The sequence below is a fragment of the Clinocottus analis genome, unplaced genomic scaffold (genome assembly GCF_023055335.1).
Source record: "Clinocottus analis isolate CAN_PGR_092001 unplaced genomic scaffold, fCliAna1.0.p SCAF_36, whole genome shotgun sequence".
Classification (NCBI taxonomy): Eukaryota; Metazoa; Chordata; class Actinopteri; order Perciformes; family Cottidae; genus Clinocottus; species Clinocottus analis.
This window is the reverse complement of record NW_027176109.1, coordinates 561,688-587,824: the sequence shown is the minus strand read 5'-3', so window position 1 is coordinate 587,824 and position 26,137 is coordinate 561,688. Positions and strand designations below refer to the sequence as shown.

Below are 26,137 nucleotides of genomic sequence, written 5' to 3'. Positions count from 1 at the left end.
GCCAACCTCAAAGATTAACGTGATTAGCGTAACTTCCTGCCGTTACGAATGAATTATAGCACGGACAAAGCTTGGCGTGTGTGTGTGTGTGTGTGTGTGTGTGTGTGTGTGTATAATTGTGTACACCGTGAGAAGCCGTCATCCATCTTTATATGATAGTTTTGCTTGTGAAGTAAACGAGACGAGGAAAATCCAGCAACCCTGGATGTGAGAGAGGAAGCGCTGCTCGTGTCACTTCCTGTCTTCTTGGTAATTACTGTTGACCTGAGAGATGATTACTGCTGCCTCTCTCTCTCTCTCTCTCTCTCTCTCTCTGTCTCTCTCTCTGTCTCTCTCTCTGTCTCTCTCTCTCTCTCTCTCTCTCTCTCTCTCTCTCTCTCTCTCGTCTTGTTTCTGTCCCGCTGCCTCTCTTCTTCATGAGTTCATCTTTACGATCGAGAAGGGAAACGTCCTCATATGCCGAGGTTACGCTCAATTATTTTCCAGTTTCTTGGCTGAAGCTCCGATTTCTAAGACGACTCAAACAGGGAAAAGAGGTCTGGAGACAACGTGTTTGAACGTGTGTGAGGCATCTTGGTGAAACTTCTCGTTTGTCTTTTTAAGTCCAGAAACTCGTGAGGTTCTGGAGGACGAGTCGTCTGCCAGATTCCTTGTTTTGGTCCATTTTGGCCTTTTTTCTGACTCCAAAGCATGAGAAGACAAAGTCCATCATTTCGCCGTCCAAACAAGTCGCGGTGCGATTAAAGACGCGATCCAAACCGCCGCTCGATGCGGTCACACACACACACACACACACACACACACACACACACACACACACACACACAGAAACTGGATGAAATAAATCTGGATACACTCTAAATATGCCAACAAAAAAAAATTGAAGTGAACTGGCAGTCTGACCGAGGTCCTAAACTGTTTTCTCTTCCTTGGCGTGTCCTTTGTGGCCGTGAATCCTGCCTCCATAAACACCAAGAAGACAACAAATATTGTTGTCGCACTTGTGTGTTTGTGTGTGTGTGAAATATTTGTGTCATCTTGTACAATGTAGAATCATTTAACAACACGATTGTATATTAAACATTCACATCAGGTGCTACTTTGACCATGCAAACAAAAAAACACTCGGCTAGGCGTGTGTGTGTGTGCGTGTGTGTGTGTGCGTGTGTGTGTGTGTGTGTGTGTGTGCGTGCATGTGTGTGCGTGCATGTGTGTGTGTACAATAACAGTAACAGAGGGCCAAGGTCACTATGCTAATTAGAGAGATGCTACCACTGGCAGTGACACTTCACACCTCCCTCCATTCTTCTCTCCCTTTTTTCTTCTGCCCTCCACTTTGTCCTTGGCACCTCCCACCTTTCTTTCCCTCTTTTTTTGGCCTAGTTGTTTCCCTCCATCTGACCCACCAGCACCACCAGCACCACCCTCCTCATCCTCTCTCCTCCTCTTGTGTTGGTCTGCAGCAGGTGCTGCAATGCCTCCTCCAGAGTCATTAGTTACAGGGTTGAGTGAGGACAGATAGTGAAGGATAGAGAGAGGAAGAGGAGGGGGGATGTGTGGGTTGAGAGAGAGAGGACACACACACACACACACACACACACACACACACACACACACACCTACCTAAAGTAAACTTTGACTGTCATTTATCAGGCCTGATTGAACCCTTTGCTTGTGAGCTTCGTGCTTTCTTTCTGTCTTTCTTCTGTCTTGCGTGCGTGACTGATAAAAGCCAGATGCCCGATGTTCTCTCGCAATGGTTTACTGATGTGTTCAGTGTGTGTGTACTCGCTCGCCTCTTCCTGTATATATGCCTGTGTGTGTGTGTGTGTGTGTGTGTGTGTGTGTGTGTGTGTGTGTGCTTCTGACAGCTGAGGTTAGCGATGGGACGAGGAGGCCGACTGACATGTAGAAAGATGAGAGGAGACAAAACACACAGGACGACGTGGGCCTCTCTCTCTTTCTCACCCTGCTTTCTACTCGTCTGTCACTCCCTCGTCTCTTTCTTTTCACCTCCTCCTGCTCCTCTTATTTATTTTATTCCCCCCTTCAATCTTTCACCTCTGTTTGTTCAAATGTTTTTAGTTTTCCTTTAGCGTGTTTTTCCGCCTTGCTCTCTTCGTGCCTTTTCGCAGCCAGAGATAATACTCCATCTTTTCACTCGCCGGCATATGAAATGAGGAATGCGATGGCGGCGCGCTGCTTTTTTTTTTTAAAAGCAAACTCTTTCACCGAGGGAAGCAGCGTCTGAAAACATAGACGTAGTAACTGTGAAAGTGCGGCTGTGATGTTTGTTGGGTTTGCATGGTCCTCCTGTACGTCCTGACCTACTCGAACATGTACGATGCTTAGATGTTGTGCACGTTGCAGGCTTGTCGCTGCACAGTTGAACAACAAGGAAAAATGGTATTTGGGCAAGGAAGTGTAAACTACCACAGCTATGAAAAATACATGAGGATGAATACATTTTCTGACATGTTGGTGGAAACAGCCGGCGTTGCTAAGACATGCGGTCGGCCTGTTCACGACTGCCGTGTCCTCCAACTGGAGAATACTGTGAATTGTACTTTATTTTTTAAAAACATTTGTCATTTATCGCATTTATGTTTATATTCCACAGAGAAAATGGAAGCTAGCAAACTGGACAAAGCAAGTGTGCTCTCAGATAGTAAGTGAGCTTAGCTAGCTAGCTTGTTAGCTCGCTAAAGTTCCCAGATCCCCTGCGTTTGCACGGGTAGCTCCGTTAGCCAAAACCAAATGTTGCTAGGACATGTCTGTTCACTTCTGTTTGTGTGCTTCTATCTGGAGAAGGTAATACTGTGAATTGTACTTTATTTTTTTTAAACATTTGTCTCATGACCGAACGTATTGATATTTGTATTCCAGATAGAAAATGGAAGCTAGCAAACTCGACAAACCAAGCGTGCACTCAGATAGTAAGTGAGCTTAGCTAGCTAGCTAGCTAGTTAGCTTGCTAAAGTTCCCAGATAATGCTAAGAGGACTTGAGTACAAGTGGCGGTGAAGAACCGCAGCGTTTGCACGTGTCGCTCCGTTCCATTGAGGAAACAGAAGCTAGCAAACCGAACGCCTAACCGGCGTGCACCCAGATAGTAAGTGAGCCCAGCTAGCTAGCTTGTTAGCTTGCTAAAGTGCCCAGATAATGCTTGTGTTGGCAGTGTTGTGTTCATCCAACAGTGCACAGGGGAGACTGTCGAGCTAGCGTCGGCTGTCTCACTTTTACGAGTTGAGATGGCAAAACTCTGCACTCACACATTCTGAATAATAGACGCAGCACACACAAACACAGCGAACACGTAGCCTCCTTTCATTTCAAGTGGACTTGGGTACAAGTGGCGGTGAAGAACCGCAGCGTTTGCACGTGTCGCTCCGTTCCACTGAGAAAACAGAAGCTAGCAAACCGAACGCCTAACCGGCGTGCACCCAGATAGTAAGTGAGCCTAGCTAGCTAGCTTGTTAGCTTACTAAAGTTCCCAGATAACGCTATTGTTGGCAGTGTTGTGTTCATCCCATAGCCAAAACCAATCAGAGTGAGCTACTGAGCGGCGGCTGAGAGGTCGTTAGCATGCGCTGGTTGTTGTGTTCGCCGCGAGCGCAACACGGCGTTCAAAACAACAACAGCGTGCATGTTGTGAGCGCCTGTGGGCGGCGTGGCAGCCGCAGATGCGCTCAGCCGTGCTATCCCATTTTATAACGCATTTTTAAATAGATTTATATCTATCTGTAATCTCAGATAAGACATTTTGATTAATTAAAAATGTTTCTTTTCTTCCCCGCGTGCTCCATCCTTGTGTCTGGTTCAAGGCAGAGTTGACATTGTAAAAGGCAGATAATGAATCACATTCGGTTGAGAGTGGAGGACGGCGGCGTGGCCAAGGACGTGTGCGTGCATGTGTATTCACGAGCAAAGCTGGAAATGTGTGTGTGCGTGTCCCTCTGTGCAAACCCGTCTTTTTTGCGTGCCGGACCACCTCCGGTCCAACAAAAGCAGAAGGGAGGACAATGGGGAGGAGGAGGAAAGAAAGGAAGAGAGAAGAGAGGAGTGGGAGGGAGGCTAGTAAGTGAAACCCAATCGAATTACATGTAATCTGGCCTGAATGTGCACAACCATCAGCTGCTCTCCAATCTTATTAACCCTGCATTACCAGCCCCGGGTGCACGTCTGCCTGCGTGCATGTGGCTTTTTTTTTCTTGCTTCTTCTTCCTATCAGTGTGTGGAGGAGGGAGAGAGAGAGAGAGAGAGAGAGAGAGAGAGAGAGAGAGAGAGAGAGAGAGAGAGAGAGAGAGAGAGAGAGAGAGAGACGGAGGAGTTAAGTGGATGAGTGAGAAAAGGAAAAGATGGGAGGAAGAGAGAGAGAGATGGATAATGAAGATGAATAAGCGTGTTGGAGTGATTAATGCGCCTCTGTGGCACTGCTAATGAAACAATAAAATGTTTCTCATAATAACAGTAATCACAATAATGTCTGGTGACACTGAACAGTTTCTTTATGTCGCTGCATTAACTTGTGTATCGCGCTGTCAAAAGGGGACGAGCAGCAGGGACAGAACGCGCAACTTAAAGCCACAATTTAAATCTCAGCGATTAGCCAAACGCGCTCAATCGGGTGTGACAAAACTGTGTAAACACCAAGAGCACAAACTCAAGAACTCTTCATTAATTAACATGTTTTTTGGGCCACATCTCTTGTTTGTTAGCACAGGATTAAAGTCTCATTCTGCTTCTGAAGAATGAAAATCATTTTTAAAGTAAAGGCAATAAAACTGGCACGTGAAAGAACAACTATTTTTAGTTTGCTTTCACAAAGTGCTCGTTATGGTTCTCATTATAAGCGACCGTATGCTAGCTCGCGTGCATCATGAGAGCCTGCTAGCATAAACCAGAGAGCTTCCTTTTAAGGTTCATTTGACTGTAAGCCATTCAGAAATGTCTTCGGCCGTCCAGCCAAAAGGTTCCTAACCCATAAATCCTCCATGCAGTGTGTGTGTGTTCATTCAAAACGATAATTTGTAGTGCATGAGGCAGCGGTTCTGCCTTTTTCTGAGATGTAGTTTGGTTGACGGACAAACTGATAGCGGCCAGACACGAATAACGTCCCAGAGGACGTCGCTGCAGACACTGAAACTGGGACGTTTGATCTGTTTTTCTGTAATTTAACAACATCTTTGTTACACGTGTGTGGAAAGTTCCCAAAGATCAGTTTGATTTTAATTCGCTTCACGTCCCAGCGAAACGCTTTTCTCTCCGTTGATGAAGTTTCAGTTCCTCGTCTGTTTGATTCCATCGAACGTTTAGGACGGCTGGAAATGTTCAAGTGTTTAAATGTTCCGCGTCCTGTGGCGCTAACTGCAACCTGCTGTTCAGGACGTGCATGTGTGTGCTTTCATGGGTCATTGTGAGTCCATACGACCCAGAGATTAGCAAAGCAGACATGTTTTATATGACAAGGTCTTTATTACCACTATATATATGATTATTATTATGATGTTGTGCAGCTCATCATGTGCCAAAGTCTCCGTGGAAAGCAGCAATTAGTTCTGCTGTTCTTGTGCATCCGGCCCGACGGCAGGAACAGAGCAAAGGAAACTGTTTGGTGGTTAAGTGGTGAGAGCGCTGAAGTCATCCCAAGAGCTCTGAAAGCAGAATTTTGTATTTGAGAGAAAAGCTTTGAAAATTTAATGTTTTAAGACTTTTAAGGATCTCTGCTGCTTTAGGAGGAACGTTGGTTCTTCAAAAAACATGTGTGGAAACATGGTGTGAGTCTCCAGCATCGAAGAAGAAGTACACGACCGCAGGGGGCCGTGATGTCATGAGATGAGGTCAGTGATGTCATGAGATGAGGTCAGTGATGTCATGAGATGAGGTCAGTGATGTCATGAGATGAGGTCAGTGATGTCATGACGTAAGGTCAGTGATGTCATGAGATGAGGTCATGTGCCGATACAAGATAAGTGCACGCTGCAGAGTCAACACGGTTAATTATAAGAGAAAATATGATGTTGTTCACGCAGCCGTGAACATAAACAAAATACATAAGAGGCCATGTGACGAATTACTCTGCTAATAGCAACACAACACAATGTGAGACATTCATTTAAACAAAGTGTTTTCCCAACACAAGCACACACACAGAGCAATGGTATCTATCTATCTATCTATCTATAAATGTATCTATCTATCTATCTATAAATGTATCTATCTATCTATCTATAAATGTATCTATAAATGTATCCATGTATCTATCTATAAATGTATCTATCTATCTATCTATCTATCTATCTATCTATCTATAAATGTATCTTTCTATCTATCTATAAATGTATCTATCTATCTATCTATAAATGTATCTATCTATCTATCTTAGAAGAACATTAGATATCGAGCTTCTAAGAGGCATTATTAAGTTATAGTGAGTTTTTTTTCTTTTTGAATGTCTCATTTAGGATTCAAACCCTTCAGATTCAGTGTCACCCGGCAGTCGCCCCGAGAGGGCTGGAAAACAAAGAGGAACGAGGGAAGTATTGCCACGAACAGAGGAGGAAGAGAGTAGGCAGCTGGAGAGTGGGGGCGGTGCTCGGCTTGATGGAGCCGGAGTAGAGAACAGCTCTATAAGGACGGAGATAACTGGAAAACACTATAAAACGCCTCTCCTCACATGCTTTCCCTCTGTGGAATTAGCCTTTGAGTGGGCCGAGGGAGGGAGGGAGGGAAGGAGAGAGGGAAGGAGGGAGGGAGTACGTGGAGATTGATGGAGGGAGGCTGTGAGAAGCCCAAAACTGTACTGAGGGAGAGAGATGGAGCGAATATGGAGTGGGCAGCTTGAACTCTGAGAGGAAAGGAATGCAGAGTGAGGAAGGAGGAAGCACAGGAAGGAGGAGGGCGAGGAAGAAAGGAGCGTATCCCACACACACTGTGATACATATGAATGAAGGGTAGAAATGGAGGAGGAGCGGCTGACGGGAATGTCCCTACAGGACACTATTAAGTCTGGTTTCTGATTGGCTGTCCGGTCCCCACATCCCTCATTGTTATTAGTGGTCGGCCATGTTTGTTGTTCATCACTGGGCAGACAGCGGAGTCGGCTGGATTCACAATCCGATGGCATAATTCAGCCATCGATCAAACTTTGTGGACAGCAGTAGCCAAACTGCTCCTCCAGACGGACGGACGGAGAGAGAGAAGGAGAGAGGAGGAGAGAGAGAGAGAGAGAAGGAGGGTAGAATATCACAAATCAAATGCTGTAACCTTTTAGTGCGCCTGAGTCTGCACATGCCCACTGAAAACCAATGAGGCCTTTTCTCTCCACGCGTGTCCGTCAGTCCGTCCACTCCACCTTTTCGATTCTTCTCTTTCGTTTTCCCGTTCCTCCCTCTCACTTCTTTGAGTTCCTCGGGGTGTGTTGACGCTCCGGGCGTCCTGATGGCGGGACGAGTGGGTGTGTTAGGGTGAAGCAGGACCACGGCGGCGTGATGGCAGGACCCAAGAGCCAGACACAAGACCAGGTGGTTCATTGAGAAAAACAAGGTTTACTCAAAACTCAAAAGAAGAAGAAAAGGGGTTTCTCTGGCCAAACACTCACGACACCAAGACAGGACATCGACAGACACACTGGCACCACACACACACACACACACACACACACAGGGAAACGAGACACACCTGGACACAATGAGGGCGGGGCTTGCAATCACACATGAGGCCGACATATGAGGAGGGAGGAGCCTGAAACGAGAGACAAGGTGATTGACAGCGAACATTCAACATTCACCCAGATGAAGGATTTGCATGCGTACGTCTCTGAAGCGGAAGTTTGCAGCTTAAATATTCAACATAAAACGTTTTACTTCAGCGGGAGAAAGGATCTGTGCAAGGACGGACGTGCTAACACCTCGGTGGTTTCAATAGATCTTCATCCCTTCATGCGTCTGTTCTCCACTTTTACATCCAACCGGGGTGGAGGGGAACCTGCCTCGCCAGATGGGTTACGCAGAACCATCTGAGAAGCATGTCTTTGAAGGCTGCGTGGAAAAGGGCAGACACCTTCAAACAAAATACTCTGCAGGCGATTTGAATGAACCATCTGTGAGTGAAAGTCTTCCCGAGGCCGTCGGGAGACGAGCGGAAACGCCTCATCCGAAGAGAGAAGCCTTCGTCGGCAATCTGGGGAAATGTTCTCCGGTGTTAAGCAACTTATGCTATCGTAGCAGCTACGCTAACCTGCTAGCCGTGATTGTTTGTTTTTGAACAAACGGGCATCTCTGTGTGTCGTCTCACACTTTGCATGAGGATCAAAGAGGCGTCGATGCAACGTGAAGGAGGCTAATAAACGTTAGCATCGTACCAGAGCAACGTTCCTTAACTGTTGGGTGTATTGATGCCTGCAAAGGGTTCTCCCACTGATCATTTAACATGCAGTTAGATTGGAGTTCAGACCATCTTGCTCTGAGCAAAGTAAAAGCATGTAAAGCCATAAATTATGAAGTCTACATTACTATCAAAAGGACTTTCATTCGGATTCATCATTTTTTTTGCATCAGCTAAACTTCTCTTGTTCCACAAAGACTCGTAGATCTCTGGACCGTCCACGCTCATAAATCAAAAAGGAAAGGATCGCGTTGCAGAACATTGTTTTAAAGCTCAGTGATTTCATTGGAAGAGTTCTGTCTGGTACAGAAACACATGCACGGTAACACTGATACCTTTAATATATAATATAATATAGATATACTCGCTGCTCCGTGTTCTCCAACACAAACGCATTACTTGAAGATGGATTGACGTGACATAAGTGATCTCTTGACGTCCACCAAGACGGCTTTAAAAGGAACACATTAATGAATCTGTTCAATCTGCACTTCTGCAGCTGTACCTTCATGTTACACATATTAAACATAATCGCTCACGGCTTGAGCTCAGAAGACCCAATCGACCGTTTTCAGGAACATTCGCGTTCTGACTTCAGAGGACAAATTAAACGTTAGCAGCCGTGGTCCAGCGAGGGGATGAAGAAACAATCATGGCCGCCCTCACGGATGTTGAGGCGCTGGGTCTGTGCGCGATGCTATGATACTAAATCATGTGTAATTGCTGCTTCTGTTCTCTTTGTGTGTGCGTGTGTGTTGATGATAAGGTCATTAGTCAATGGTTGAATGCTTAGTGCTGGGTTCTTTTTTAAAAAGAAATCAGCTCTTATATCAGTAAATTTGGGGTTACGGCACCGCCGGGAGCCCAAATGGAGCCCAGGGCCAGTTTGTGGGAGGTGTTTTAACGAGGCTGCGCCTCAAGAGGACACTGAAGACGCTCGATGCAGATGGTTTAAGAGCCTCGTTAGAGCCGAACGGCTTCGTGTGAGAGGAGGAAGCGTCCGTGCAGGCGAACGGAAAGATGAACGTGAGTGTGCTGTCAGGACGGTAATCAGTCGGCTGTTTTCCTCAATGGCGTCACAGCAATGGGCTTACTCAACCTCATGGCGGTGTGTGTGTGTGTGTGTGTGTGTGTCTGCCCTTTAGTATTTGCTGACTCAGGCCGCTTTTCCCTCTCCAAAAGTAAATAACCTCGGTCTGTCAAGCTGCCGGCCGGCCTCACGGCGCCCTCGTCCCCAACATCTAAAAGACGGAGAGGAAACAAGAACAAAGAAATCTCTCCGCTCTCATCTGAGCTACTCGGCAACACGAGCTGGTCTCCAGAGATCTTGCATCTTCAAAAAGCCACCTTCTGATGAAATGCCGGTGCAGTTTACATGCTTTCATTCCCCGCCAGCACATTAAAGGAAGTCCACAACACAACGCCGCACATGTCGGGCTTTGAAATCGCCGTCTGGAGCACGGACGCCGTTCTTTACTAAATGGATTCAAGCCGACGTCGCGCTCCTGCTGTGTTGTGGGACGAGGAGGAGGAAGAAGTCCCAAAAAAAGTGAAGGTTTTGGGTTCACGATGTGCTATAATTTATGCCGTGAATTGTGTCTGGATGACGAGAGCTTTCAGTTGTGTTGGAGCAACTTCTGAGCGTCAGGCTCTTCGTAATCAAACACCGCTAACGTTAGCGCCTCGTCGGAGGCCATTTTCTTTTGAATTCCTCCGCTGTTCACACCACACGAAGACAGGAAGGAAGTGGCAAAGGAACAAAGCCCCGCCTCTCGCTTGATCCGATTGGCTGCCTCGGCCGAGCGTGACGTTGATGATCTGTGCGACTCCGCGCATTGTGCTTAAACAACGGTTTTTGCTAGCGACGCGTTTTTTAAAAGTAGCGTCTGGTGTGATCTTCCGCTAACGGCGGCCATCTGAAAAGCCACTTCTCAATGAGAGAATCTCAATATGTGTTTTTGGGAAATCCAGCCTGAAGCGAAGCCGGCCGATCAAAAGCAGAGCTTCGTTTAAAGGAGACAAAGTTGGTCGAGGTGAATGAAGTCAAACATTGCTGTTTTTGACCGTTCTTTATGTTGCTCAACTTCTGTAGTTGTATATTTTGTGCACTCTCCAACCTCGTTCCCTTTATTTTCACAATCTCTATATTTCTGTCCGTCCCTGTCGTTCATCTCTCTCCTCTTCTTCATCTGCTTCTATCGTCATGTTCTTCTTTCCAGCCGTTTCATTTTCTCTCCGTTGTATCGTCTCTCTCTCTCTCTCTCTCTCTCTCTCTCTCTCTCTCTCTCTCTCTCTCTCTCTCTCCTCTCGTCCTCCTGGAGGTTAATCCCTCCGGTTTCAAATAGAGATAACCATGGCAACAGGCCACGGCTTTTCCGGGCTTTTGGTCTGCGGGACGACGGCATCGATCAGGATGAAACCGTGTCGGGTGGTGAGTGCAACAAAAAAAACAAACACACACAACGTGCAACACGTGGAGGCAGAGAAACCCACAAACCCGTGACTTTGCTGCTCAGCCGCTCGCACGACACCGAGTGAAAACTCAAGCGAGAGCACAAGCAGCTGCTGCTGTTGAGTCAATACGTTAAGTCGGACAAATCCCTGCAACAGGGTGTGTGTCAAATGACGAAGAAAGGAACGGAAAGAACAAGAACAATGCGACGAAAGGGGAATGCAACTTTAGAGGTTATCTCCACGACCTTCATTAGGACCATGTGGAGGCAGTACCTCCAACGGCCACTTGGAAAACACTGAATAACACATGAGAGAAGCGTGTTCTCTTCCCAGCAGTCACAAATGAATTCACATGTATTCAGACACACTTGAGCTCGCCGGCTGGATTGAAGCGTGGCGGTCGCAGTGGAACAGCAGAGCGGAAGGAAAAGGTCGTTTATTGAAGTGTAAACCGCTGTTTCTCTCCTCCAGGACTTCACAGCCGAGAATAAATGTACAACCTTTGCCTTCAAGCCCAAATCATTTAGACTTTGAGCGCTGACTTCTGTTTAGGAAATGTTTCCCACAAATGTTCAAATGCAGGATACAGATGCACTGCAGGTTTTAGTTATGGAGCAATAAACAAGGCGTTTGTATGGAGGTAGATTTGTGTCTATTTTACCCGAGCAAATTTCTTGTTTGCAAGTAAATTAAATCAAAAATCTATGCTCTCAATTTTAAAAAAAAATGCTTTTAATTCAAAAATCTTTGCTCTCAAAAAAAAATTGCTCTCAAAAAAAAAATTGCTTTAAAAAAAAATACACTAAAAAACAAAAAATACATTCTCAAAAAAAAAGTGCAGGTTTTTTTGTTTTTGGAGCAATTTATTTTTAGAGCTTTTTTTTTTAGAGCGTTTTCTTTAGAGCAATTTTTTTAGTGTATTTTTTTAGAGCATTTTTTTTTTTGGTGTAATTTTTTTTAGAGCAATTTTTTTAGAGTGTTTTTTTTAGGGTGAATTTTTTGAGAGCAAAGTTTTTATTTAGAGCAAAGATTTTTTATATAATTTACTTACAAACAAGAAATTTGCTCGGGTAAAAGAGACAAATCTACCTCCATAGCTTTGGAGATTGGCATCAGCCATAAGGAACATGCATACGTCTGATAACAGAGAACAATCTTACCTGTAGGTATCCAGGTCAGTGCAAACAACACCTTTACTTTATTGGGAAAAAACAATGTACATTTCAGAGAAGCATCATTTTCATTCATGACAACTTCTGCATCTCACAAGATGGTCGTCTACTAGACACTAAAGAGAACATAAAATACTTTAATACCTTTTCTTGAGCGATGCACCGCTTGTGAAAACAGACGCATTGGTTGGATTTCTTCAGCCATCACAAAGACTGGGATGGATTATGAATCTGAAAATAGATTTGTGATTTTTTCAAACAGCACTTCCTCACACTCGTCTCCCATGTATGTACGTCCAGTGACACAATGGGAACAGCGACTTTCTTCTCTGTGAGCCAGTGTGAGTCTGCAGCGCTTTGTGTTATCATCACTGCCGTGTCGAGATGCACGAGCGTCCTCCTGCACTCAACGGCAACTTTGCTTTTTTTTATGTTTTGCAGTTTCCCTTTAATTTGTTTCCTCTCTTTTGGCTCTCTTAACTTCATTTCCCAATAAATTGTCTGAGGACACGCCACATGCCGTTAGCGGAGGAAAAAAAGAAGGAAAACTCAATAAGTTTTGTCTTAAAAAAACTTCTCATTATTAATTTTCTCTTTTCTTATCCGAGAAAGTGCTTCCTCAATGATAACACAGCGATCCAGCAGGCCTTCTGGTTTATTGTATTTCTTCTAATGAAATGCTCCGATACAGACGGGCGATCGAGGAGCGATTCGGTGAAGAGAGAAGAGAGAGAGAGGAAATAGAGGATGAACTGTAAGACCAGAGCTTAACTGCCTTTAAACCGTTAGAGTAGGAAGGGTTTGAGTCTCTCTCTTGGACGACATCAACCTCATTTCCTGTCACTTTCTACAAGATACCTTCAAATAAAATCAGAAAAGCCATCACTGTGCATCAGAGTGACTGTAGCAAGAAGCTTCAGACGGACGAAAAGACGATCAAAGTCACGCTTGAATCGATTATTGTAGCCGCAACTGTCCACAAAATAGGACGTCGACATTATTGAATGAAGTAAAAACCTCATGATTTTGATTGTATTAGAGGAATGAGACGTTAGGACTATTTAACTAAATTGACCCAGAAACATCAGTGGGCAATATTTCAGTTTAAATTAGATCTTCCTGTTTAACTACTTTGACCCTTCTGTTTAAAATAAAAGCATTACTTACATGTGGTGTTCCCCAAGGATCCATTGGAGGTCTTCTTTTATTTTCTAAACCTCTGCTGCCACTGAGCCTCGTGAAAGACTGAAAGACAATGTGTTGCTCTATGCTGATGACACCCCGCTGTGTGTGCACCTAAAACCTCCCGATGAGCATGTAGTCAACTCTTTCTCATCTTTCTTGTGAACACATTTGGCTTTTCATGTCACCTTGTTTGCTTTTGTTCAAGACAAGAACATGTTGTACAGACTCTTAGGTCACTGCCCATCAATAAGTGTTCAAATGAGTTTAGTGGATATTTAAAGCGGGCGTGGTCAAGAGATGTTAGTTATTAGCTGCAGCACATCCTGATATTATGATGCATAAGATGTGATCAATAAACCCGGCAACTCACTCATTAATAACCAATTGATGAACTCCCTTCTCAGCCAGATCACTATCCACTTTTTAAACATTATTTTACACGACAGCCTTGTTTTAACTTCCTCAGGTCCCCATTGATTCACTTCCATTACAACTATAATCAACGTATTTGTATGAATAGTCAACCATATGTGCTGCAAAACTCTATGTAGTTACATTTTGATGAATCAATATTGTTCCTTTATCATTTCCTTCTCTCCCTCGCTTCCTTTTTCTTATCTATTTAATTTCCATTCCTTCACGCTCCTCTTCCTCCAACCTTCCTCCTGCCTTGATTATCTCAACCCAGTGTGTCGCCTTCGTGTATATGTTTTCTTTAACGGCTGTTTGAATGCCTGTGTGTGTGTGTGTGTGTGTAGCCGCCGTCGATAATGACTCCTTCTGAACTCGGGCCTCACACACACACACACACACACACACACACACTCCTTAAAGCATCATCGGGGTGTGTGTAGAGTCAGAGACGGGTTCAGGCCTCCATTAATCATGTGAGGAGTTCCCTGAAGCCTGCTCTCTGTTTCCAGCAGACGACTCGCCGTCGGGCTGACGAGGCCGCCGCTTGACACCGAGACACATTTATCAGACGTAAGACATTTGTTTTGAACATTTGTTTTTTTGTTTTTTTAATGAACATTCAAGTCTAGTCAATGTTTTTCCTCTTTTCTTCAAATTGGATCTGATGGATTGGATGCGTTATCATCCTGAGACGCAGGACGTCTGTGTTGTTCTGGACCGCGTTTCCATCGGCGCCATCTGGACTGAACAAGGATCCAGTTCTTGGTCACTTTGTAGTAAACTTTGTAAATATCTCACAGCCCTTTTCAAGCTGCTTTATTAAAAGCTCTGCTGCTCAAAGTGCTTTTTAAAAGTGTCTCTTAATAGATGATTTTGGATTTCAAGGTTATTTCTCCTCGCGCTCCGGGTCTGTGTTTTAAACCATCCTCCTCCCTCTCTTAAGGAGGTTGGTCTCTGTCTAATGGAACATTATTTGTTTTGAAAACAACAATTATTAATTGTTAATTTAAATTAATCTGCAATTTACTTAACAGGTTGTCAGTTTTATTTTCTCTCAGCTACTTAAGTGCGATACACAACGTTTGGTGGCGACAACTACTTTGTGCTGAAAAGCAGCTCCTATTACTGTTCATAATGTCTCTAGTTAACGTATTATAAAAGCAATAAGGTGCACAAAGCAGTACTGTACCTGCAATAATGTACAGTTCAACTACCTTGAACTGTACATTATTGACCATACAGCACTGCCTCTCGTCCCTTATCGCTTCACTAACGGCCGTGTGTATTAGTTTGTGTATTCTGTAAACACACAGCAGAAGCTCTACCGTGTGTGTGTGTGTGTGTGTGTGTGTGTGTGTGTGTGTGTGTGTGTGTGTGTGTCCATGATCATCAGTCTGCATTCCAGGTAATTAGTCTGACCAACAGCTGAGTCCCATTAGCTCTGATTAAACCATTCAGTACTACAGGAGAGAGAGAACAGAAAGAGGGCGAGGTGTGTGTGTGTGTGTGTGTGTGTGTGTGTGTGTGTGTGTGTGTGTGTGTGTGTGTGTGTGTGTGTGTGTGTGTGTGTGTGCTGTACAATCTGAGTATGTTCTTAAGGCATCGTGCCTGTCATGTGCAGTGTAATCCTTTACATGGTTTATTGTAGTTATTATAGCAGTGTACCACAGTCCGGTGGTTAGATGCCGGTCTCTTTCCGTGTCTGTGTTTCATATTTCATAGCATTTGTTCCTCAAAAGTGCATTTTTTTTTCTCAACTTGGCTTCCCTCAGACATTTTTCAACCCGAATTGTAATCTGAAAACCCCCAAACACAAAGCACCGGCCCGTTCACGCTTTGATCCCCACACGGTGAGAAACAGCACATTTTATCTTTCAAAGACTCTTAATGCCACATTTGGGATTTTGGGGCGGAGAAAAAAAAAGTCCATAAAGAAGTAACAGCAACAAAATAACCACGAGAAGCGAAACCGCTCGCGCTCAGCGGTCAGGAATCCGGCCTGCACTGGTGCGCTGTGTTCGTGTGGTCGGTCTGAAGATGAAGAGGATGAAACATCACAATCCTGCCAGAGTGTTGTTGAGTCTGTCTGGGCGTCAATCCATCCAGTGTTTCCCTTTAAATCACACCCGAGGGAAAGTGACGCCTGTGAAGCATTCCTCGTTCAGTCTGTTTATTTTATACGCCCAGGGTTACTCTACCTCTCTCTCTCTCTCTCTCTCTCTCTCTCTCTCTCTCTCTCTCTCTCTCTCTCTCTGTGCGACCCTCTCCGATGGCTTCAAGTGTCTCAAGTCCGGGTGATTGATATTCCAGCTCTGGACGGCCGGCAGACGAGCAGCGCTGACTTCACTGGACGCTCCGACTCTGTGATGAATTACCGCGTCCGTTTAATAATACACACTGACTGTAGAGAGGAGAGAGGAGAGAGGAAGATCGTGTGAGAGGAGAAGAAGCCGTGTTGAAATTAACCCGCTGAAGGCTGTGGAACCTCTTTTCCTTGTTTGAGTCGTCATATGAACCTCAAATTAATTCAAATCCTTGTGTTTATTGTATGTATTTGTTCAGCAAAGTCTTGCTATCTGCAAAAAAAATCACTTTTAAAAGATATTTTGATCATAACTATGAACATCCAGCATGATATGAGCCAGATTCCCCAAAAAAGCCTCCTGGAGCGTCAATAAGACACCTTTTTGGAAAGATTAGGAGCTAAAGAATCTGAATCTGAAACAACAATCACAATAACACAAAGTCTTGGTCTGTTAGGAAGGAGTTTCAGTCGAAAAAACTGGAAAAATTACGTATTTTATGGCAGAAGATTGTCTCAATGGGGCATGCTGGGACTTAAAAGATTTTTAAAAGGTAAAACTAATAAAGAGAGGACAGAAGAGAGCAACGTCAAAACAAATGATTGAGCGCTGAAAAGAAGGAGAAGCAAACGTGTGTGTGTGTGTGTGTGTGTGTGTGTGTGGTCTCCATTATCTAGAAAGGCCTCTCTCATTGCTTTAAATGAGTCGTGCAGAAGGGGAAGACGCATGCAGGCAGTGTGGGAACCCGGAGGGAGGAGAAATCTTCTGCCCGTCATGAAATTAAATTAAACATTGAAACGTCGTCGGTTCTCTCACTCAGTCGAGGTTTTCTTTTTTTTTTCCCGCTTCACAGCCGCTAGAGAGCCACAAAGTGGAAAAACAGCTTCTCTTGCTTCTCGCGAATCTCTTCATAAGTATGTCATCGCTCGGAAAAGCATCGAACCCCCAAGTTTCCACGACGCTCGAGCCTCGATCCTCACGTTAGCCGAGATAAATTAGCGCTGTAGCCTTGGCTCGATCCTCACGTAGCCAAGGTAAACTAGGTGTGTAATTCATAATGCGCGCTGACGGGAAACTTTTTTTTTTCCGTTGCCTTTTTTCAAGTCAACGAAGAAAAAAAAAGGCAACGGAAATTTATTTATTTTTTTTCCAATTATTTTTTTTTTTGGACCAAAAAAAATGAATCGATTTTTTTGGGAGGTCTTTTTTGTAGACTTGGAAAAAAGGCACAAAAAAAAAAAAAAAGTCAATTAATTTTTTCAATTTTTTTTTTTTCCCAAATTTGTTTTTTTTGGACAAAAAAAAAATTGACTTTTTTATTTTTATTTATGGCCTATTGTTTTGTAGACTTGAAAAAAAGGCACGAAAATTTTTTTTTTTGTCCTAATTATTAGTATTTTTTGGACCAAAAATTATTATTATTTTTCGGCAACTTGAAAAAGTCGACGATTCAATTTTTATTTATTTATTTATTTATTTTTTTGGTCCTATTTTTTTTTTTTTCGTGGCGCAAATGGGTTGCATACAAAAGCGATGAAGTCCATTCCAGGTTTTTTTTCTTAAAATATTTTGCATACAAGACCAAACCTCTTTGAAATATTCACCACACAGCGAACGACCAGCGGCGGCCCTTCTCCTGATGAACACACTGCAGATCCGTCCTCGATGCTTTGGGCTCTCTTCACGTGCAGCGGCTGAAACATGCAGCGATCTTTCTTCTGCAACTTTAATCATATTAGACACGTCTCCATTGTATTACACGTGTTGGGAGATAAAGCCGGCGGGGGAGAGTGGAGCCATGCAGCTCTCTCTTTTCTAAGCGGGTCTTTGCCAAGACAGCAGCTTAACGTCAATGCACCAACACTAGTAAACAAGTAAAACACTTTTAAAATCAGACTTTAAACAAGCAGCAAATGACACCAACGTGTGCAGGCAGTGTCATTCACTACCAGCAAGGTCGAGTGTTTAAATAGTCCTAAATACTGAGAATAATCTGGTTTAAAGTGTCTCCGTAGCTCACGCCTTGTCTGCATGATGGAGCGTTGCAGCTGCCGGTGGTGTTGTGAGTCCGTCGAGAGCAAACACACGGATGCAGTAAAGACAAAGCTTCCATTTTGTGGAGGATTCAACCAACTTTCAACTGCAAAACTGCAAAGATGTGTGCGGAAACGTGAATTAGAGACGCTCTGCACGCTTCGTCACGACACGACACGATGGAGAAAGTTATAAATTGAGACTCTCGTCAAATCACCTCGTTATTTAAAGCACTAATCACGACACAAGAGCAGACACGTGCACGTTGGCGGCCGACAGCAACACTGACCAGACACTGAACGTTGAGGTGATCGTGTCCAGTGATGATCTCACTGAGCAGTCGTCACGAAGATGGAGAGATGTGTATATCTGCATGGCTCATGAAACCCCGGGGGGGTTCCAGGGTTTAGGGTTCATAAAGTATTTATGTTATGTTCATTAAGTATTGATCACGGCCGTTAGAGAGCGTTTAGACACCCAGACAATCATTATGAAAGATTAGATCCTGGCTAGAGGAGGAGGAGGATGGAGGAAGGCAGAAATGCAAAGAAAAAAGGGGGAAAGAGGGTTTCCGGTGAGGTTATGAATAAAAGTGGAGAGTTAAGATGATGAGAAGAGTGGAAATGAAAGATAGGGCAGAGGGAAAAGGAGGGAAACGCTGCTCTTTAAATATTAATTAAGAATTCAGACAGCAAGGCGACCATTAAAGGAGATTAGTTTCTAATCCGAGGAAGAGGAAGGGTGAATAGAGGGAGGAAGAGGGGGGAATGACAGGAGGAGGAAGTTAAGGATGGTGGCTAAAGGGGGGAATACATGGATTAATAAAGGAAATTGAGCGGAGAAGACAAGCTTGAAAGGTAAGAGGAAGGAGTCAACACGTAATGAATAGAAAGTCTCATTTCCCTAATCGCACACGGTCTCTTCGTGGAAGTGCTCTTGCGAGTTGTTTTCAAAGCTTTTCTCGGGGCCCTTAATTCATCCTCATCCTTCCATCCATGTTCCAAACCTGCTCGTTCCCGTTCGGGGGGGTTGTGGGATCCTGTGACGAGTCATTTGCTTCCGAGATGCAAGCGAAAGTTGCAAAGAAGTGCCGCCTCACCTCGTATGCCTTCGCTTTGCCCCCGCTTTGCCCTCGCTTTGCCCTCGCTTTGCCCTGGCTTTGCCCCCGCTTTGCCCCCGCTTTGCCCTCACTTTGCACTCGCTTTGCCCTCTCATTGCCCTCGCTTTGCCCTGGCTTTGCCCTCTCTTTGCCCTCGCTTTGCCCTGTCTTTGCCCTGGCTTTGCCCTGGCTTTGCCCTCTCTTTGCCCTCGCTTTGCCCTCTCATTGCCCTGGCTTTGCCCTGGCTTTGCCCTGGCTTTGCCCTCGCTTTGCCCTGGCTTTGCCCTGGCTTTGCCCTCCGGCTCTTCGGCAGGTGTTGTTGCATTGCAGGGTAAACAGGAAGGTGGCGTGGCGAGAGGTGCGGCCCTGCTATAATGATGCGGCGATGAGGTTTAATGGGGCTGAAAACAGGAGCTGACTGGCTGGCAGGCCGGCTGCGACAGGCACAGTTGGTGTGAAGCTGTTTCCAGCTCATGACAGATGTTACAGTGAGAGAGAGAGAGAGAGAGACAGAGAGAGAGAGAGAGAGAGAGAGAGAGAGAGAGAGAGAGAGAGAGAGAGAGAGAGAGGAGAAAGGGGACAGTGAGAGTGAGGTGAGTCATTTGCCACATGCAGAGTGAGAGATCTGAGTAAGTAACTTTATGCAAACGGAAACTTTGATCAAAGTCAAACAGAGTTCGTTCACATGCCGGCGCTCCAAAGCACTTGGGTTCGCGTCCCAGAAGTCCTTGTGCAAATGTTTTACAGCCAACTCAGTGCGTCTGGAGACGGTGCAGCCAAGTGCAATGTGCTTTCTGTTGGGTTTTGTGCTCATCTCAGCCTTAACATCTCTGGATTGATTAAAAAAAAGGACCTTTGGAGTCAGTCAGCAGCTGGAGGAGAGGTTACGGCGTCCCTCTTGCTCGCGTCAGATCAGCTGACCCACTTTTTTTTTTTCTGCTGAACTTGGGAAAATCTATGGAAGCTCATTACCGCCACAAAAAAATAATAATGTGGACCACAAAAAAAAGATGTAGAGCTTCAGGTGTAGATCTTTAGCAGTAGAGCTTCAGGTGTAGAGCTTCAGGAGTAGAGCTTCAGGTGTAGAGCTTCAGGTGTAGAGCTTCAGGTGTAGATCTTTAGCAGTAGAGCTTCAGGTGTAGAGCTTCAGGTGTAGAGCTTCAGGAGTAGAGCTTCAGGTGTAGAGCTTCAGGTGTAGAGCTTCAGGTGTAGATCTTTAGCAGTAGAGCTTCAGGTGTAGAGCTTCAGGTGTAGAGATCTAGAAGTAGAGCTTGAGGTGTAGACCTTCAGGAGTAGAGCTTCAGATGTGGAGCTTCAGGTGTAGAGCTTCAGGAGTAGAGCTTCAGATGTAGAGCTTCAGGAGTAGAGCTTCAGGTGTAGAGCTTCAGGTGTAAAGCTTCAGGTGTAGAGCTTCAGGTGTGCTCTGGAGCTAACTAGTGACAGAAACTCAGAGACCTTTTAAACGGAGCGACGTGGTGATGGATGTGCTTTTATTCCTTCAGCGATTCCTCCACTGAGTTCCTGTAACGTCGGCTCCTTTATGAGCGTTAGCTCTATTAGCTTCAGGCAGCGTTTCACTGCTGAGTCTTCTCCTGGGTATTCACATCTTTTTACAGCCTTAAAGTTCTCTTTTTTTATTGTAAAGGGTTCTCACAAACACTGAGTATATATACATTTCCAGTCTTCCTACCCAGGCCTTATTAAGCCATTATTTCTTATCGCGCAGAGCACAATGCTGCTGCATCGAACCACGGCGGTGCAGTTTGTCACTCGCTATAAACACATCGCCATGAGGACTTGCTCGGGGGAAACCAGAATACATCTTTATTCCATAAACAGAAAACTCCCTGTGTAGTGAGATATGTCTGTATGCTCTGATGATAATGAGAAGGTCACCCACCATGCTTTTGATGAGTAAAGTTAGCTGTGAATGAATAAATGCATTAGGAAGGAATCCTTAACTTTTAAAAAACAACTTGTTTTTAGGCCTTTTCCTCGAAAATGTCCTCCCAAACTAAAGTGTGTATCTCTGCAGCCACTAAGGCTGTTTAATAATGTTGTTTTAATAAAGTTACACATGTGAGATGTTGTTCAGATGTGTAAATATCAGTCTACATGTTTCTAGTTAAGAGGAAATGAAGATGACAGAAAGTAATGAAAAGGTTTCAGGTCCAACTCTAAAAAAATGACTTTCAGGATGATTATTAGTGAAATGATGCAGCTGTAAAGTCCAAGTCTAACAAACCAGAACACAACATGTGAACATTCAACACGTAAAGGTTGACTTTACTGAAGCAGAACAAAGTTACAGAGGGTTTAGAACAGAGAACATTCAGGCGCATTGGGGACCATTGGGGCTATTTGAATGCTATTTGAATTTTTTCATGTACCAAACCGTGTATTTCACTTACTACTTATTACTTATGGTGTTCAATACAACCAAATACAGCAGTTGTGGGCTTTTATTTCTTTTTAAACCATAAAACAGCCTTTGATTTACAGTTTTTATACAACAATGGCTCAGTTTCCTCCCCTCGGGCGACATTGGTGAGGAATTGTTTTGCCAGTTTGAACAGGAGGGATGGATACAGCGAGCAAATCCTCTTTGGATGTTCACATGAACACCTGCTGTTTTAAGACAGACCAAATTGTAAAAAAAGCAAATTGAAGTGTGACGTAACGCTGTAAGATCAATGACACAGCTGTTCCACATGACTCGGGGCCTTTGATGTTGCTGCCGCTGGAATAAATGCATCACGCTCATGCATGCGCTCCAGTGTGAGAGATTACCTTCAAAAGCCGGCCGCCCTGCGTGGGAAGACAACCGTGTGCCACTCGGCGTCCCGGACGCTCTGCCAAAGGGAAATCCCTGCTGACAGCCGGGTGGAGAGGGAGGGAGGGTGGAGATATTCAGACTCTCACAGAGGAAGGTGCAATGTTTCAGACTTCCTCACTGGAGCTCATCCTGAGTCACCGGTTACGTCGATGGCTTTCGGTCGCAGTCGGACAGATTTGGCACCGTTGAAATCAAACGGCTCTGGATTAAAACCCTCCGTGGATAAAAGAAATATTCATGCTCACAATGAGCCACATATGGCACTAAGAAAACACATATATCATCAGATAAACAGACTCTTTTGCAGACTATTACTATTTAATTTGAAGAAGTTAGCATCGTGCACACTGTCCACGCTTTTATTTTACGTGACGACAACAAAATCAGTCGTACGAACGCATTCCAGCTTCGTTTGTGTTCGTGCACATGAGATAAAAATATACAATTTAAATATGTGAGACACAGTTTGACTTGAAGATCCATCTCATCTCTCGTGACGTTGTGTTACGTCTGGGCACCGATCGTAACACAACGTCTTGTACCCGACCGTCAGGATCTGCAAAGTTGTTACCGAGGCCATAATTGGTACATGAAGACATGAAGGAGATGTAAAGCCAACACAGCCCTCGACCAGCGTGTACAGAGGCATTCTGGGAAACTGTGTCCAGATAGTCTGATGAAATCATGTCTGCAGCCGCGAAGATGACTGATGATTTTTAAAACGTCTTTTATTTCTTCCAAAAATCAGCGTGAGAGCTTGTGCGTCTGATACCGTTTCTTTTTCCATTAAAAAAAATGAGCGTAGAGACCGAAAAATTTAGCAGAACTTTGGTTTTCGCCTTCAAAATAAAAGCACCTGATCTCAAAACTGAAAACCAGATCCGTTTTGCTTACAACGGACAAAAGAAATGCATCAAAAACAACAAAATTGATTGACAAACTTTCTTTAAAACACATATTGAGTTACTTACAATGTGGTTCAGGGAGGATTTAGAGAAGATGTAGGTACTAAACCCTCTTCTTTCTCTCTCTACGCCTCTCTTCCTTTCCTCTCAACAGCTAAATGGAGCTCACTCCATCAAACCCTCTCCGGCATCCATCCCTCTTTAATTCACCAGCACTCTCGTCACACACACACACACACACACACACACACACACACGGGCTTTGGTCTCCAGCGGAGGATCATTTCAATGGAGTGCTGCTGAACTGAACAAAAATAATTGAAGTATAACAGTCTCACTAACTGAGAGACGCATTAGAAGGAAGTTCCCTCATTGCCTTGGAAATGTGTAATGCAACTCAGTTAACACCTATAAATCCTACGGGGGGGCTTTGCTCGTTGCTTCAGGGGTTCTGTGTGTGTGTGTGTGTGTGTGTGTGTGTGTGTGTCTGTGTGTGTGTGTGTGTGTGTGTGCGTGTGTGTGTGTGTGTGTGTGCGCTGCCTTTTCAGTAAAACGTTTATTCCTCTTTTGAGGAGAGTTTGCCGCCAGAGTTAAATTCACAGATATTTCAGAGAGGGATATTCAGTCATAAATATGGAAATGGAAGAACTTGGAACGGCGCCGCCTTAAACCTTTTCATGCACGGCACTTACACTTTTAGTGGAGTGGTTACAGTGAACTCTTTTATTTCTTCTTTTCTTCATTTTAAAGGGAAGCGGCAACTAGGACAATGGCAAGCGAGGGGAAACCCAACATCTGTGTAGCGTAAAAATGTGTTTTTCTGAGGACAAGGTGATTGTTTTCAAGGTTGCAAAAAAACATTTTCCATCAGTGCCGAAGCCTTTAAGGTCGGACCGATGAGACGTTGAGGGATCTTTGCTCCGTGAGAAGTGGAATGAAGCGCTGACTCACTGTCGCCACTGTGTCTCCCAACAGCAACAGGAGCAGGACCCCACCAACCTGTACATCTCCAACCTGCCGCTCTCCATGGACGAGCAGGAGCTGGAGAACATGCTGAAGCCCTTCGGTCACGTCATCTCCACGCGGATCCTGAGGGACGCCAACGGCATGAGCAGAGGAGTCGGCTTCGCCCGGTACGCACTCGCACCGGCTGTCGCCGCCGCTCACGCCTCGGCGGAGAAAGCTTTCGTTTACCGAAACGTTAGCGGTTCAGTTAGCTAGTAGCTAGCATCCGCGGAAAGATGAAACAACTAAAATGCAATTAATACACTAATAACTTCACTCTTATTAACTTAAAAGACTTGGAGGTCAATCTTCACCAATTTATGAACGACAAGAGGTTTGTAAAAGATGAGCTAACGGGGTTTAATGAATCTAAGTTTCCGGCTTCGCTCGGTAGCGGTTCAGTAAGCTAGTCGCTAGCATCCACGCAAAGAGGATACAACTATAATGCGATAATAACTTAACTCTTATTGACTTAAAAGACTTGGGGGTCAATCTTCAGCAATTTATGAACTACTAGAGCTTTGTAAAAGATGAGCTAACGGGGTTTAATGACCCTATGTTTCCGGGTTTAGAAGCATCTACACCTCAGTTTATTTCGGTTATATCGAACAGTTTGGTACCAGCTAGCTTAACCTAGCTGGTACCAAACTGTTTGATATAACTGAATATGTCATGTCATCGCCACGCAGATACTGATTGACGCCAACAGCATGAGCAGAGGAGTCGGCTTCGCTCGGTAGCGCTCGCACAAGCTGACGCCGCCGCTTATGCCTTGGCAGAGAAGCGTTAGCTTTCAGTAAGCTAGTAGCTAGCATCCACGCAGAGATGAAACAACTTAAATGCAATTAATGCAATAATAACTTCACTCTTATCAACTTAAAAGGTTTGGGGTCAATCTTCACAAACGTATGAAGTACAATAGCTTTGTAAAAGATGAGCTAACGCGGTACCAGCTAGCTTAAAGGTACCGGCTAGCTTAACGGTACCAGCTAGCTTCACCTCCTCACCTGCCCATCTGACCCGTCAGGTGAAAACAACATCTATATGTCTTTGCCAAAATAAATTGAGATATAAATATTCCTGAAACGGATCAATAGCGAATACCAAAAGAGGTAAATTTAATTTAAATTAGAACAAATTTAGAAATCAGTTCCCAATCTTCCACTAATGAACGTTGCAAGAATCTTTTTAACTAAAAGTTTAATGTAGAAACATCTATCGACAGATTTAATTGATTAATAATCAATGATTCTACACAGTCACATGCTTTTCTGTGTATTATGTATTCGTGGTTCATTGTTCTTCATCATGTGCTTTATTCATTTCTTACATTTGTTTATTCAATCACTTATTCATCTATTTTCAGTTTAGTTATGTCTTTAATCCCATAAATACTTCATATATAAAGAACTTCATCATTCAATTTGTGTGTATATGAGTTAATATGTCCCTGTCCACCATGCTGAGATGGAGATTTAATTGATTAATATCACATTTTAATGTGTTTTTTTTTAATTAGATGTCCTAAATGTAATCTAAAGTTAAATTATCTTACTTATTTTTAATGATGTCTAATCGCAGAAGCAGAGCACTGTAATTAGTTTCATTATAATTTATGGGATTATGATTCATAATTGAGTTTTTAATAACTGTTACATATTTTGAAAATAATATATTTAATATTTATGAAAACCTGCTGCAAAGTGTGCCAGGAACTTATTTTACATTTCCCACTTTCAAATGATGAAACACCTAATCTTACATGCCCATTGCCGGTCACATAGTTTTAAATATAATCTGTTAATACGTGATCTATAATCACGTATCAGACTCAACACAACTCACATTCACAGATATCTTTATATCTCACGTTCATCTTCCTGTAATCACATTCCTGTACCCTTCACCCTCCTCTTTGTGTGTGTGTGTGTGTGTGTGTGTGTGTGTGTGTGTGTGTGTGTGTGTGTGTGTGTGTGTGTGTGGTCTTCTCAGTTACACCGTGGAGCGTGCCAGTGATTAACATGCAATCCATTCAGGGTCACCGGCTATGTAGAAAACCCAAGACACACATGCTCACATACCACACACACACACACACACAGTGTCTCTCTCCCACACACACACAGTGTCTCTCTCCCACACACACACACACACACACACACACACACACAGTGTTTTTTGCTTGCCAAGCAGGCAATTAGTCATTGAGCTGTGATTGGGTGAGCAGAGCTGAATGGGGGCAGACAAAGAGGACATGACACACGACAGATCAGACTGAATGGAGCTTTTAAACCCGGACAAAGGAGAGGAAACCCCATAGAAAACACACACACACACACACACACA

The 26,137-nt window shown here is 44.1% G+C and overlaps 1 protein-coding gene across 1 annotated transcript in view; it reads left to right on the top strand.

The window, feature by feature from the left end:
• LOC137799546 (RNA-binding motif, single-stranded-interacting protein 3-like) overlaps window positions 1-26,137 on the top strand; it is a 109,154-nt gene that overhangs the window by 56,962 nt on the left and 26,055 nt on the right. The window contains exon 5 of the mRNA XM_068596342.1: window positions 23,762-23,919. Within this exon, the coding sequence (XP_068452443.1) occupies window positions 23,762-23,919 (158 nt within the window). The remainder of the gene's footprint in view (window positions 1-23,761; window positions 23,920-26,137) is intronic.